General features: G+C 48.5%; 7 protein-coding genes across 7 annotated transcripts; 2 read left to right on the top strand and 5 right to left on the bottom strand.

Moving 5' to 3' along the window:
* Nucleotides 1-97: 97 nt before the first annotated feature.
* Nucleotides 98-481, top strand: TbgDal_VII6030 (hypothetical protein, unlikely; the record flags this gene model as incomplete). The annotated part of the gene is made up of 1 exon (XM_011776683.1): nt 98-481. One exon carries the CDS (start codon nt 98-100, stop codon nt 479-481), a length of 384 nt encoding a protein of 127 aa, XP_011774985.1.
* Nucleotides 482-1,346: 865 nt separating this feature from the next.
* On the bottom strand, nt 1,347-2,819 carry TbgDal_VII6020 (hypothetical protein, conserved; the record flags this gene model as incomplete). Its single annotated transcript, XM_011776682.1, has 1 exon — nt 1,347-2,819. The coding sequence occupies one exon, from the start codon at nt 2,817-2,819 to the stop codon at nt 1,347-1,349; it is 1,473 nt and encodes a 490-aa protein (XP_011774984.1).
* A 472-nt stretch (nt 2,820-3,291) lies between these two features.
* TbgDal_VII6015 (hypothetical protein, unlikely) lies at nt 3,292-3,678 on the top strand (the record flags this gene model as incomplete). Its single annotated transcript, XM_011776681.1, has 1 exon — nt 3,292-3,678. One exon carries the CDS (start codon nt 3,292-3,294, stop codon nt 3,676-3,678), a length of 387 nt encoding a protein of 128 aa, XP_011774983.1.
* A 556-nt stretch (nt 3,679-4,234) lies between these two features.
* Nucleotides 4,235-6,955, bottom strand: TbgDal_VII6010 (lanosterol synthase; the record flags this gene model as incomplete). The annotated part of the gene is made up of 1 exon (XM_011776680.1): nt 4,235-6,955. The coding sequence occupies one exon, from the start codon at nt 6,953-6,955 to the stop codon at nt 4,235-4,237; it is 2,721 nt and encodes a 906-aa protein (XP_011774982.1).
* Nucleotides 6,956-7,196: 241 nt separating this feature from the next.
* Nucleotides 7,197-7,634, bottom strand: TbgDal_VII6005 (hypothetical protein, unlikely; the record flags this gene model as incomplete). The annotated part of the gene is made up of 1 exon (XM_011776679.1): nt 7,197-7,634. The coding sequence occupies one exon, from the start codon at nt 7,632-7,634 to the stop codon at nt 7,197-7,199; it is 438 nt and encodes a 145-aa protein (XP_011774981.1).
* Nucleotides 7,635-7,841: 207 nt separating this feature from the next.
* On the bottom strand, nt 7,842-12,878 carry TbgDal_VII6000 (protein kinase, putative; the record flags this gene model as incomplete). The annotated part of the gene is made up of 1 exon (XM_011776678.1): nt 7,842-12,878. One exon carries the CDS (start codon nt 12,876-12,878, stop codon nt 7,842-7,844), a length of 5,037 nt encoding a protein of 1,678 aa, XP_011774980.1.
* Nucleotides 12,879-13,401: 523 nt separating this feature from the next.
* On the bottom strand, nt 13,402-13,707 carry TbgDal_VII5995 (hypothetical protein, unlikely; the record flags this gene model as incomplete). Its single annotated transcript, XM_011776677.1, has 1 exon — nt 13,402-13,707. One exon carries the CDS (start codon nt 13,705-13,707, stop codon nt 13,402-13,404), a length of 306 nt encoding a protein of 101 aa, XP_011774979.1.
* Between the last annotated feature and the right edge of the window lie 16 nt (nt 13,708-13,723).

The raw sequence follows: 13,723 nt of genomic DNA, 5'->3' as shown, positions 1-13,723 counted from the left end.
TTACTTCTTGCTAATGCGGCAAAAACAACGGTAGAACTTGGCTTTGAAAAAAAGTTGAGATGATACAAAAGAGAAATTTTAAAAAAAGGACTACCTTATGTCACTTAGGGCGATAACGAAAGTACAAGAAAAAACCCATAAAACAACAAGAAAAAAAAAAGGAAAGCGCACAACGCGTTTGAAAAAAAAAACAAATATAAAGAAGGAGTTGAGGCAACGGAGAACCGAAGGAGGGGTGCCTAAGAAATATAGTGAAATTGAAAGAGCAAAGTGTTTGACTACAATACTGAATTTGTTCACACAAACCCCTTTTCATTTTATCTCGGTGCCCTCCCCCCTCCTCCTCAACCTCATTTCACCCTCATGTTCATCCCCATACCTCCGATTTTCTTCCCTCACATTCACGCGTTCACATACTCCTTTTCATCACATTAACAAACCGCCCAGTGGCACCTTATACCTATTCAGCAGCCCTTTTTAAAAATATACGTGCTATTATTGCAAAGACATCCCCTCTCTCATCATCATCCCCTAAATGTATCGTACAGTAAGATACGTTTCAGATAGAGAGAAAGTAATAGCTTTCCACCACAACTTTGCTTTAGTGCATTGCAACGTTGTTGCTGTTTACTTTCAGTGTCCGTACACCTTCCGTTTTCCCCTTCCTCTCTACGCTATGCTCCCCTGCGTACAAATGACTAACAAACGACCCACGCCCATGGTACCTATGATTGAAGTTTATTTAATGACTATAACTCTATCCTTTCTATCACCTTTGACTTTTTTTATTCGTTCGCTTCGTTTTCCGTTGCGTATATAGATATTGGTACACAAATATCGGCAGGGTTGTGGGAACTGAGCTGTCATAACGAAACGTACACTGAAAAACATACACTCCCAAGCGACTATACATTAACCCCTCACCTGTAAGGGGTTAATGTATGTTTTATTTATTTACATTTAAATAAACGTATACCTGTGAACAAATACACTAGCCAACTCAGCACATCACGATTTGCCATCGTCAACCTCGTCAGTTCATGCATTACCCACAAGTAAATAAATGTTGACAGACATGGTCATATATATGTGTATACATATATATGTTGCTCCGTTTATCGGTAGCAAAAAATGAGGGGCCATATTTGGAGAGGGAAATCAAAAGAGGGGAATGTAAACAACTATATGCGCCCCCATATTATATTAATAATAACAATAAAAGTAACAAAACACACGCTGATATTAACAAATGGTACAAGATCACAGCAATAAAAATTGGGATAGTAGTAAATACAGTGCACAAACAAAAATGTACATGAAATGGATGGAACCTTTCAAGTTTGTTCTTAGCGACTATTTCGCCCCTCCAGCAACAGTCGAATCTCATGAAGAATGGCCCAACCGTTACCATTCGTCAAGTATGCATTATCCAATTGCCTTAACTTTGCCGCCCACACTTCCTGAGGAGCTGCACCAACTCTTGGCACCCTCATCGCATCATTCGCTGGCCGTCCGTTTAGTGCCGGTCTATCCATACTGCCACCAGGACTGTTGTCCCATCCGGCATACGGTGGTGCTGTTGGTGGGGAACGTGTTTCATTAAACCGCGGTGTCAGAGGTGGCCTTGCACTCGAAGCCATCGTTTGCGTGGCTGAGTTATGGAACAACTTGGGTGATACGTAATGATTGTGTTGGCCCACTGCGTTCCTATATCCACCAAATGCAGTTGAATCTGGCCGCTGATTCAAAGTGGAATTAGAGACCGTGGAAAGACTGACGACAGATTCGTTGGCAGATGATCTCGGCCCTCCCCTCCCAACGTTGAAATATTCATTATCATAATGACCGTTAGGCAACGTTGTCAAGTTGTTGCCGTGTACCGCGCGAGTGACAGCCTCACGAGAAACACCTTCGGTCATCGTGGATGCATCGGCAACAGACCTACGCATATTATGTGAGGGACAGGGCGTTAAAACGGGTGGACAAGTTGGTCCCACTTGTGACTGACGCTCTGCCTTGTTGGCTACTTCGAAGGCGTTCATGGGTGACAGCTGTTTGTGAGCACTCGATCCTTGGCACTCCTCAGTGGCATGCAGGTCAAGTTTCCTCGCCACAACCCTTGGAAATGTACTCGCCTCACCCCTTCTCTGTAACATACTATCCGAGGATTTCCCCCCGCTGGAAACGGACGGTTTAGGGCTCCGCATTCTCACATCTGAGTGTGCCGCTGTTGCACTGAAGTGAGGGGCCCGTTCGGGGGAAAATTTCCGCGTCTCATAATAATCATAAGCCTCCAGTCTCGGGATTGATGAGACGGAGTACCTCCTACATACATACTCTTCGGTGCTGCTAAGGATCTTCCGGGAGTGTCCAACCACGGCACATCCGTCTGATTGATATTCGGTTGAATTCTCTGTAGCCACTTCTCCATGCATGTCCTGAGTACCGTCGCTTGTTCGCTCCTCAGCTGCAATTTGCTCGAAGACAGCTGTGGCTGCGGCCCTAGCCCCACTGCTCTTGTACGTATTATCCCACTGGGAGTCATAGGAGTTACGCGCGCCCCAATGCCTCGCCCCGGGATCTGAACTTACCATTGGAGACGCTGAGTTGTCGAAGTAATTCACTTCGCTTCCCAAAACCGGCGGAGCCGGAGCGATATGGTTCCGTTCATAGCCCCGCTGCCTGCAATTATTGAATGGTTCGCCTAAGTTCTCGACATCATGGTACCTTATATTCTTTCCATTGTTGCCGTATTTCGTAGCCGGGGCTGTTGGCTGCAAGACGGCATTGGCCCTAGAGACTTTATTAAAGTTGGCCATGCGAACGCTGAAGGAAAATAAACCAACAAAGGTGTATACTGAGGCGTCTGTTCGCGGTTTGCTATTGTCGTTGGTGTCGCCTTCCTCCGCCGCACTTCCTCGTCCCTCCCTATATAAATATGAAAATATATATGAACGAAGAAACACTCCTGTACAGACACTCCCCCACTTCGTTTCAGGTAACGGGGGTACCTTCCTATTATATTTATACCCTTCCTTAAGTAGCTTACACTTGTTTCCCTACCTCGCACAATGCTTATACGCAAAAAACTATTCCGTCAAACAATAGGAAGGAAGGCGTAGAAGGTAGGGCTGAATTCCCTTGCGCCAATGGCAATGAAAACAGCTATCCTACGCCGCTTCCTTTCCGCTATGTCCCTCCTATTCCTTTTCCACTCCTTTATTACGACTACTTTCAAGTATCTCAAGGGCCGGCACCGCGACCCCTAGCCTGTTACGATCGTTACAAAAAATGTTGATGTCAAACAGACAAAAAGAAGAAAACAAGGACGCAAAGAGTTGTCATAACTGCAATATATATATACATATACATATATATAACAATACCATTACCAATATCAATGTCAGCAGCAGCAGCAACAATAATAATAACAATGATTCACTGCATCCATGGCAAACATTTAGTCAGCAGGGTACTTACACTGAAACATTTCAAACTATTTCACTTTCACACGCAGACAAGCAACCAGGTAGCAAAAAAAAAAAGATGCTCCTACTTCCGTGCCACGCGGACATTCACGCATCGGTTTCCTACGTACACGTACACTCCCTTTCCGCACCCTCTCCTCTTCCTTTTCTCTGTTTTTTTTTCTGCTTTCCAGCATTCCACTCGCCTTAACATTGTGCCTTCACTCCGGAAGGGTTAATGGCAAATGAAGGGTGGGCGAAAGGAAAGTTATCACACAACGTGCACACACACGCGAGACACGTAAGACAAGAAGAACAAATAACAGAAGCGGGGTGCCATCGAGTGACATCACTAAAACAGAAAAAATGTATGGAAGGGGGACAGTTAAAATCATAGGGAAAATTAGGTCCACTTAACCAACTGCTTTTTGGCACTTTATATGTATGATTAACTGCATGACAAGAAGTTGGCAAGCTACTACACATTCTCCTTCACCTACTTAAACACTTGCACTTTGTTTCACATTGCTTCCATGTGATGCCTCACCCTCATGTATCACTTCAACATTTGACAGGGGGTTGATGCAGTAAATGGACTTCTGACAACAGTACGCAGGTTGTCCTCGTCGCACCGTGTAAAAGTCGGAAGTAGGCACCGACACACGCAAGTAAAGTCGTGACGGTTACTTTCTCCCGTGACATTTACATTGGTGGTGACTGTGAAGGTATCGTAATCTTCCAATCCTCACAAGCATCCGTTCCCCTTGCTAATCCATCGATCGGGGAAAATGTTGACCGTATGTTTTACTCCAGCGCCTGTACACCCCCAGTGCCCACACTGGCATGGTATTTTTATATCCTGGGTAGTGAATCGGGTTGTTACCGTTAAACACACCGCTAATTCGCTCTTGTGCCCAGTCACCTGTTGATAGCTGACGCGACACAATAAAGTGAATACCTGCACTTACAGCCTTTAGAATACGAAGCTGGCGGCGCAGTTCGGTTGAGCTCGCTTCGCCAGAGGCAGCCATGATAGCCATGACCGCCCACGCAGTGTTGACGACTTGACTTCCACTTGGATTATCAACCCACACACCACGAGCGCACGCGCTCACATCCTCCCCCCAACCGCCGTCCGTATTCTGGTGTGACAACAAAAAGTTAACGAGGCGCACACACGTCGGATGTCTCTCCATGCTGTAAATCTCACCAGATATGCGAAGCGCACTAGCGCAGAGCCAAGCAGCATACGTAAAGCATACGGCCCAACTTCCGTAATACGAACCATCCGTCCGCTGGTTCGCCAGCATGCACTTCACACCATCGCGAATGGCCCTATCTACATCCTCCCGCCGGTAGTCGGGAAAGTGCTCTCGGAAAAGCGAGAGTGTGTGCACACAACTGCTTGTGCACTCCGTGTAGACGTAGTCAGTCATGACATCCTTGAACACATCCGAGCAGTTGAGAAGTTCTACGTAGTGGGGTGCGCAAGTTGGCTCATAAGAAGCCCACCCGCCGCCTCGATTCCTCAGGGACAAAATCTGATCCACAGCGTCATAAATGCGTTGGTGAGGAAATGGCTTGTGACGGAGCAGCAGCAATACACGAAGCCCTTCGGCTGTGCAATCTGACACTTGCCACGCTTGCGGGCGTGTACTGAAGTTCCACGCACCTTTCGTCCGATGGCGGTAAAACTGTGTCGCTGCCACCGGATTCTCCTGCACCTGCGCAACATCTACGTAGTGATGAGCAAGGGCCATCTCCTCAGGGTACAACAACTCCATGTTGCAGGCGCAGAGGGCCTGTACAGCGAACGACGTGTCCCATAATTGTGAACCGTTATAACCACTCATCCTAAGCCCTTCAGGTCCCATGAAGAAATAATCATCGAGACGATTAAGGTGGTTTAGGTACCTTCCACTAGTTTCTCCCTCACGTATCCACGTTATGAGCATGTCGAACGCCTTGTTCACCGGCCCAAGGCATATGAAATGTGTGCTTTCATCATCGTAAGCAATATGGGTCCATGCTACCTCCAGCGCCCGCCTGCGAAGAAATTTGATGGGCCGCTTCTCATACAAACTCATAACGGCGGCGAAAACTTTGTACACGGAAGAAAGAGGTGTATAGCAGTCCTTGGCACAAATGTTGCTTCGATGCTTAGCCCACTTAATGTTTCCATATGGCTCAAGGTAAATCTCGTACCGCAGGCATTGAAGAAGTAGATTATCGGGCTGCCTCCATCGCAAACCATACAAGTACGAGAAGGCTATGGAAACGACACGACTGTGACACCACAGGCGGCTCGGTGAAAACGGTATCCAGTTGGGCAGCAATGACAACTCCGGTGGAATGGGGTTAACGCCGTCCCATTCGTACAGACCAAGGACACATAACCACACCTTACCCCACGTGGGAATGGAAACAGCACCGCCTTCACCACGGATCCACTGACGAGCGCGAGCCGCGTCGCTGTCATCATCTGAAACCCCCATGAGTCGTAGTGCAACGTAATTGAGGACAGTCCCAAGCATGGTGCTGTGTCCCTCAGTATGTTGACCAAAGCCACCGTCCTCGTTCATATAGTTTCGTATGTAACGTATAAGTTCTAGTCGCTCTGCTTCTCCACAGAGGCACGGCTCGTCTCCCTCGTGCTGGTGATCTGCATGGGGTGGGAACATATTGCGAATGTTGCCACGAGCCACAATGTACCTAACAAAGATAACACCGGGGGTAAGAAATAGGGGCCCGCTATAGTCATTTGGCCAATGACCGGAATATGGGTGCTGTAGGCGCAATAAGAACTCAGCGCCTGCTCGCATGGCCTCTTCCACAGACCCCCTAGGCTTTACATGAGCCGTGCCTGTGAGACCCAATTGATATCGCTCAACAAAACGGCATCGCTCTTCCTTCACTGCACGCATGTCCGGACCACCTCGTGGGCCAGTCCTTGTTGCGCCTGTATCCTCAAAGTCATCATTAGCATTTCCAGCTTCACCATAAGGGGTGTACGGACATCCCTCAGCCTGGGCCTTCCCGAGTTCATTCCCCTCCTCCACATTGAGCAGCCGACCGTAGTGCCAGCGCTGACGGCCGTCCTCGCAGCGCATATGCCAACCCTCAAGGGGAAAGTTGGGAGACGGCGCCACCCTCACTGGTCTTACGTGTGGAACCGTTTGGTGTAGCCATTTTCTACGATGTCGCGCGACAACTTCACGATTATATCCATCACAGTAGACCAGTAGCGCGTGGATGAGAAGCAGAAAGGGAATCGAGCAAACGACGAGAAGAAACGAAACCACCCATGAGATGGTTGAGGTCAGTCGCCGCAGAAAGCGCTCCAACAAGCCTCTTGGTGGCGGCGGGATCACACTATCAAACGGGAACGGTGCGCATAGTGAACTGGGTGTAGAGTTACCACTTCCAACAATGGTTCGAATGCCGGGTCTGTGCATCTCGCCCCTGCCCCTTCTCTGATAGAGCATCATTTTTAGTAACGAGTGAAAAGATAAACAAACAACCTGGAGTGACGGGTTTTCCTTCTCTTGTTCCTTTTTCCTTTTCTCTTGGTCTTTTAGCGAGGAAAAATAAAAAGTAAAAAATGAAACGTCTTGGCTACCCCTTAAGCCTTCTGTTACGGCAGAAAAAAAAAATAAATACGCTGAACACTCAAAACAACGGAGGATGATACGGCAACTGCTGCTCGTAAAAAAAAAAAAGAGCTAACGGTTAAATCATAAAAGATCGAAACGAAAAAGAGAGAAGGAGAAATGAAGGCATAAGTATGCACAAGGTAAAAAAAGTTTGACAAAGAACAAAACAAAAAAGCACAAAGGTGTCACAGTGACGAAGCCGAAGATGTTTTGCCACCGGGTTCGAAACATGTGCACGAAATGGAAGAAAGTGAGCCACAGGCACATGTGGACGCGCACACACACGTCTGTTTGCAATTAAGAAACTTCGAATAGAGAAATACAGATGAAATTGCAAACGACGGTGGTAAATAAAAGCAGGAGCAAAATGAAAGCAATTCAGAGTCCAGAGTTTGTCCTCCATAGCCACATATATATATATATATATATGTATATATATATACGTATACATACGTGCACCTATCCCCACACCAGGCCCTATATCACTTATGGAAAACGGCACTGAAAAAGACATAGTCTACCACTTTTATACAAGTAACAGATAATCAAGTGTACCGCATGGCGGTGGCAGACATTCCCTCATTTTTCCAATTTTATTCGGTAGAGTTCGTTTCGAAGAGGCAACAGGGGTCGCACAGGACACGGTAATTTCCATCCCTTGTGCGGTGAAACACACTGCGCAGCTGCAGCCATGTGCCATGGTTCAAAAAGGTAAGGCGGTTCAATTACCTTCCACAGCAGCGTTACCCAAAACAGAGGAAAGACGCAATGATGTCGAATCGTCACACCGTGACTGAGTTTCGTCTTCTTGAAGCCCAAGTTTCTCTCTTGCTTCCTCGACAAGTTGCAGTAACTCTTCACACGTCGGTCGATCACGGGGGGAGAGCGCAAGACATTTTTTTGCAATGAGTGCTAACTCAGGCAAGACCTGGCACTCTGGTACATCTGGTGGTTCCGTGGTGTACTTGAGAAGATTGATTATTTCCTCCTCGCTCTCGATTTCATACTCGTTCCATGGTGCATCACCGGAGAGCATCTCAATCAATGCACAACCCACCGACCAAATGTCACTCGCCTTCGTCGGACCGATAGAAGCCCTAATTAACTCTGGAGCCATCCAACGGAGTGTACCGGCTACATGGTGCGTGGAGCACGCAGCATCATCCGCAGTCCTTTCTGCGGCACCTGAAATGTTTGCCAGGTCAATCGACTGACCTTGCTGCCAGAGAAGATGTTTGGCCGTGCCGAAATCAGAAAGTTTTACTCGACCCTTATCGGTGACAAGTATGTTAGCTGCTTTAACGTCAGAGTGCACAATGTCATTTTCATGCAAATAGCGCAGACCCTCGAGTGTTTGCGCCAGATAAGAGCATATAACGCCCGGACTAAGAGCACCAAAGTTTTCCAATAGATGACGCAGCGACCCACCAGGCACAAACTCAAGAAGTATGTTGAAGTAGTCCTTATTCTGAGAGGAACCGTAGTACTGAACAATATTTTGGTGCACAGCCTTAGAAAGGACCTTTATTTCTTCCTGCAGGCTCATATACCGCTTTAGCAATCCCTTTCCATTTCCGCCTCCTCCAGCCTCTTTGGGGAGTGGAACTCGTTTCACTGCAATGAGTTTCCCGTTAGTGAGATTCATCCCAAGATATACCTCAGCATTCCCACCCTTACCCAGCATTTCCTCACCTATCTTCCACTCTATCGTCCCGCGTTGGTGGCGACCACTACCACGTTGGCTGGTATGAATCCTCCTTGCATTGGGAGTTCTGGCGCCGTGCCGAACGCCACTGGCACTACGAACTGCCTGGGAAGCACTATCACTACAGTTGAGCTTAGCCGATTCCGTTTGACTGGCGTTTAACGCAAAAGTACTACCGGACCCCGATAAGGTGCGCTGCCAAAGGCGTGGTGTACCCCGTCCAGAGATCCCGGAAGCACGGAAGCTGCTGCACGTGGGTGAGGAACACTCCTTCAGCGGTACGCCTCGCTCATCCGTTAACACAAACCTAAACCCTAAAAAGAACCGTCGGGCTCTCAACTGAAATGTAATAAGATCGTTGTTTCGCAAAGTACACGTCCTCCCCTTGCCGATTCGTTTGACGTTCACGTATGTACCATTAATACTGCAGTCACACAGCTCAACCCTCCAGTCCGCCAGGGCCGATGAGTTGCATGGTCCGTAACCAGACGGCGTTGGCGAGCAGCTGCCGCAGGAACTGCCGTTATCTTGATGCGGTGGTGTAGAGGAACGAATGGCACACAACTGCGCGGGCACCCAGCGACTGACTGTGAACTGGACACTACTCACAAAGACATCAGATGTCGTTGCGTGGCACTTGCTGCTGCGGCCAAAGCGAAACACCTCTCCAAACGGCACTCGGATAAAACATGATGGAACGGTTGCTTCGTCATTACTCTTCAACATCGCCCACACGGGCAGGTCCCCGGGAGATTCACAGTGGTCCAACCTCAGTGGCGACGTGGGAGTTACACTCCTCGAAGGGATTTCTGCCGCAGGGTTCGAATAACCAAGCGGCTTACTGTGAGGTTGCATGGGTGGAATTCGGTGTGTGTCACAACGTTTACTTGCACCAGAACCAGGTCCTCTCTCCACAAACCGCTCCTCCCCTGAAGGACGAGTCAGATTGCCGAGGTCCACGAGAGCAGCACCACGCGCCGGGGGTGTCACGAGGGCGTCTTGCGACACGGCAAATGACGAAACTGGATGACTTGCCGTATTCTTGTGTGCTAACGCCAACACCCCAGCAGCAGGCGCGTCGTAACGGGTCCTTTGCTGTTGCTCCTTGATCCCTTTTGGTGCGCCCTCCTCGCCAAATATATCATTCCCCTCCTTTATTCCGCGACTGCCATCACCAACGTAGCGAGCGGTAGTGACTCCCCTCCCCAAGTCAAGTGACGAACCAAAAGCAGTAACCGGTCGGCGTCCGCCTCTGACGGCGGAACTGGTATCACCATCCTCTGCGTCCGAAAAGTCCCCACAAATATCCCCCCTGCCGGACATAGGAACCCCACGACACTCCCTAAAGGAATCAACCTTCTGTGCCAAACACGTGAAAAGTTCCCGTAGTTCGCCCAAGTATTGCGTTATATCGGGATTTGGTAGTGTTTCCTTGCCATCCCTTAATGGAAGGGAGGAGATGCCACACTCCTTCACGAGGGCACAACTCAGAGACTCCTTGAACTCCTCAACAATATCAACAAAAGATTGAGAAAGTCCCTCAACCCCTCCGTTGTTCTCCCGTTGTTTCTTTGGTTGACAACAATCCGCAAGTGGCGAACACTCACGCACCCCCGGCGCTTCGCCATGTATTAAAAACAGTAAAGGGACGTGAAGTGCATCCCACGTCACGGTATTCGCTTTACTTTCAGTAAGTGATTCCGGCATCCATGCCGGCGAGAGAAACAGCGCTTTTCTAGAGATATAATCATCAAGAGGTTCCAAATTCACGCTAGCGGGGTTCAACGGAGGGAGCATCCCTCCAGCCTCTTCTGAGTCACCGTCACTGGAGAAACAGGCGCTGGTGTCCTTCAAAACTGACCCATCCGTTTCTGCATAACCCCTGCATTCGCCTACGTCTCTCAGATGCCGACCTGGCCAACAAAGACAATCAATTTGATCCAACAGTGGTCCCTGTTCCGCCTCAACCCCACCACCAGCCACAAGATGGAGACTCACTAACAAAGGAGGACTCGCCAAGGGTGGATGAAGAACAGCAGATGGTGCAGAGTTAAACGGCATTAGCGAGTGTTTCTTCTGAGCATCTTTAAAAACTCCCAGTGAACCGGTAGGGTCCACTACAGAAGTTAAACACACCGGCCAACCCACCATGTCGTAAGCCGAGAGCCCGGTTTCTCGCTCTGCGGCTTCGTTCCAGTGTAGCACATGACCCGTTTGGGGGTGTACGAGAAAACACGGCAGTGGAACACAATCTAGTGCATAATGCAACGACGGCTGCCGCAAAACTAAATACCTGCTGTTGCAGGTATCGTGGTGTTGATATAAATAAACATCTAGTGAAAGTGAAAAAAAATGTGATGGTTTAATACCTGTTACACTATTCGGTTCAGATACCATCGGGCGTTCACGCTCAATGCCAGAAGATGACGTGCCAGTCCCCCTTGTTTTTGCTTCATCAACTACAGCAGCTAATGATTTTGAGCTGTGAGTTTCCATCTCGTCCTGGAAACGGCATCCCCGCACCAAGACACGGCGACCACCGCTATCCTTCGCAATATGTGGAAAGTTCATTTCGATCTCCATTGACGACTTATCAGCATCAGCAACCAGTGCAGATAATGGCCCGACCTGCCGCTGCTTTGAAAACAGCGGCCTAATCCCAAACTTTCCAAACACTGTCCTCCGTACACCTGAAACTTCTTTCCCGTTACCCTCAGTGTGGATTGCGCGAGGTTTGCTTACGGTAGAACTTGCTACGGTGCGCACAACATCCAACACCGTTGCCGCATTTTCCACGTGGAGCTCACTTAAGAGGCCCCCAAACTCTCGACCAGTCAATCGGGCTACCGGCATACCAACATTCTCGGCAAACCCCGCACTTGCACACTCAATGCAACCGGTGGTAGTATCTAGAGCCACGAAGGGGATTCGAGTGTCATCCAATAGACCTCGAGGTATGTTCCAACTGCACTGTAACCCACATGGAGACCACTTGGGTTGATTTTGTCGGCCCAACTCCTCTTTAGCCACCACTTCGCAGTGACACGGAGAAGAATCCCCGCTGGAACCGGGCTCTCCAAACTCTGCGCTGCGATGTCCAGGGGGTGGCCTAAAGATACCACAGGAAGACTGAGAAGGCAACGTTTCTGTCTCCCCTGTAGAAAGGCCAGTTGTGGCATTAGATGATCGGTTAAATTCATCGCCACCTCGCGACAACTCCTTCCCTGCGACGTCGTCACACCCTACGTGGTGCGTATGCTTTGGTAATTTCCGCAGTTGAAGGGCGGTCCTCGCCGTAATAACAAGAAAAAGGATAACGGGTATGATAAAGGAAGCCGCCAAGAGGAGGACCGGTATGGTACCAGGCTTTTTGAACGACGCCGTGAGCACAATGAAGTGAATCAACCCCACCGAAAATGAAGCTGCACACTTCATACTAACGGCGAAGGTAAACCATAGATGCAAGAGAAACACCTTCCATGCTGCTTCCACGGGGTACGTCAGCTCACTAGGGTCCTCTCTCGCATCTGATGGAACAAGAGACTTTCCCTCCACATCCATTCTGACCCCGAGCGGTGCAAGAAGCACGAGAGCGCCCAGCACAAGCAATTCCACTATCGCCAGAGCTTCCAGACACCAATGGCTACCGCTTTCAAAAAAACAGTGCGCCTCTAACTCCCCCTCGCTGCTCGCGGCATTAAACTCTCTTCCCTCTGATCCCCCTGAAAGACGACGGGGCTGAGTACCCTCAACCTCAGTTGCCGACCGATTAATAAGTTCGCTATCACGTGGTGGCCGCTTGCACTGGTGCCTTTGCAGTATCCAAGAGAACAGCGCGAACAGAAGACCGAGAGCAATAGACATGGCTACAAAGACAATGTGAAGTGTGGCTGTGGAAAAGGGTAGAAAAAAAAGTGCCCCCGTGAGAAGGCCAGCCATGGAAAGAACAATCCATTGTGGTACTGCACAGACCCCGGAACACAGCGAATGCTTTATCACAGAGTTGACTTTCGCACGGCTACCGTAGATTTCATCTGCCGAGGGCTGTGTCATACTACACACTCAGCACGCCGTTGAGGAGTCCACGAGGGATTGCCTCTTAGCTCCCTCTGTCGGCGTCTGTGACCCCCGATGTGGCTGCTAAACCTTCCAAACAAAAGACAAAACAGAAAAAAACAAAAAGAATGACAGCAGGATATCAAAGGGTAAATGGGAAATCAAATAAAGATTCACACGTATCAATAACAACAACATGTGAGAAATAGCACACGATACAAACCTTTGGCACCTGATACGTATCCAGGAGCCACTGAACACCAAATACACTAATGTGAAAAAAAAATGGGCGACAGTGGTATCCTCATATTGGTACTTTAACGCCTCATAGGTGCGTAAAAGAGATAAGAAAGGAAAAGAAAAAAGAAGAAAGAAAAAAGGTAACGGAATCTTGGAGGAAGGAGCGCAGGAAAACGACGAAACAGGCAGTAAATTTTGTGGTTGTTCAAATACAGAAAGTGATGCATCAGCGAAGCAACTATTATTTCCCTTGATATCCCATAATGTTTTTTAAAACATGTTAAGTTATGTCGACTTGAATCTGGCATACCACGTCCGCATACGTTTCCCTTCCACGTTGGCGCATGTGTAGTTCTCTGTTTTTTTTTTTAAAAAAAAAGGGGGCACCCAACGACGAGGAAGTAGGGTTGTGAAGAAAAACTATAAAAATCTCTTCACTCCAAAATCCTGTCCGCTTCATTTCCGTCAAATCTCTTTCAATCATATATAAACAATTAGGGAGGTTCACGAAGAAGGTGAAAGAAGGTCCCCCCCCAAAAAAAAAATGAAAGGCGGGAATGTACCATCCGCCCGCTACACGCACCATCACAGGAGCTAACAAG

Source organism: Trypanosoma brucei, chromosome 7, assembly GCF_000210295.1.
Source record: "Trypanosoma brucei gambiense DAL972 chromosome 7, complete sequence".
Taxonomy (NCBI): Eukaryota; Euglenozoa; class Kinetoplastea; order Trypanosomatida; family Trypanosomatidae; genus Trypanosoma; species Trypanosoma brucei.
Note: the sequence above shows the minus strand (reverse complement) of the source record. Positions and strands in the feature narration are given on the sequence as shown.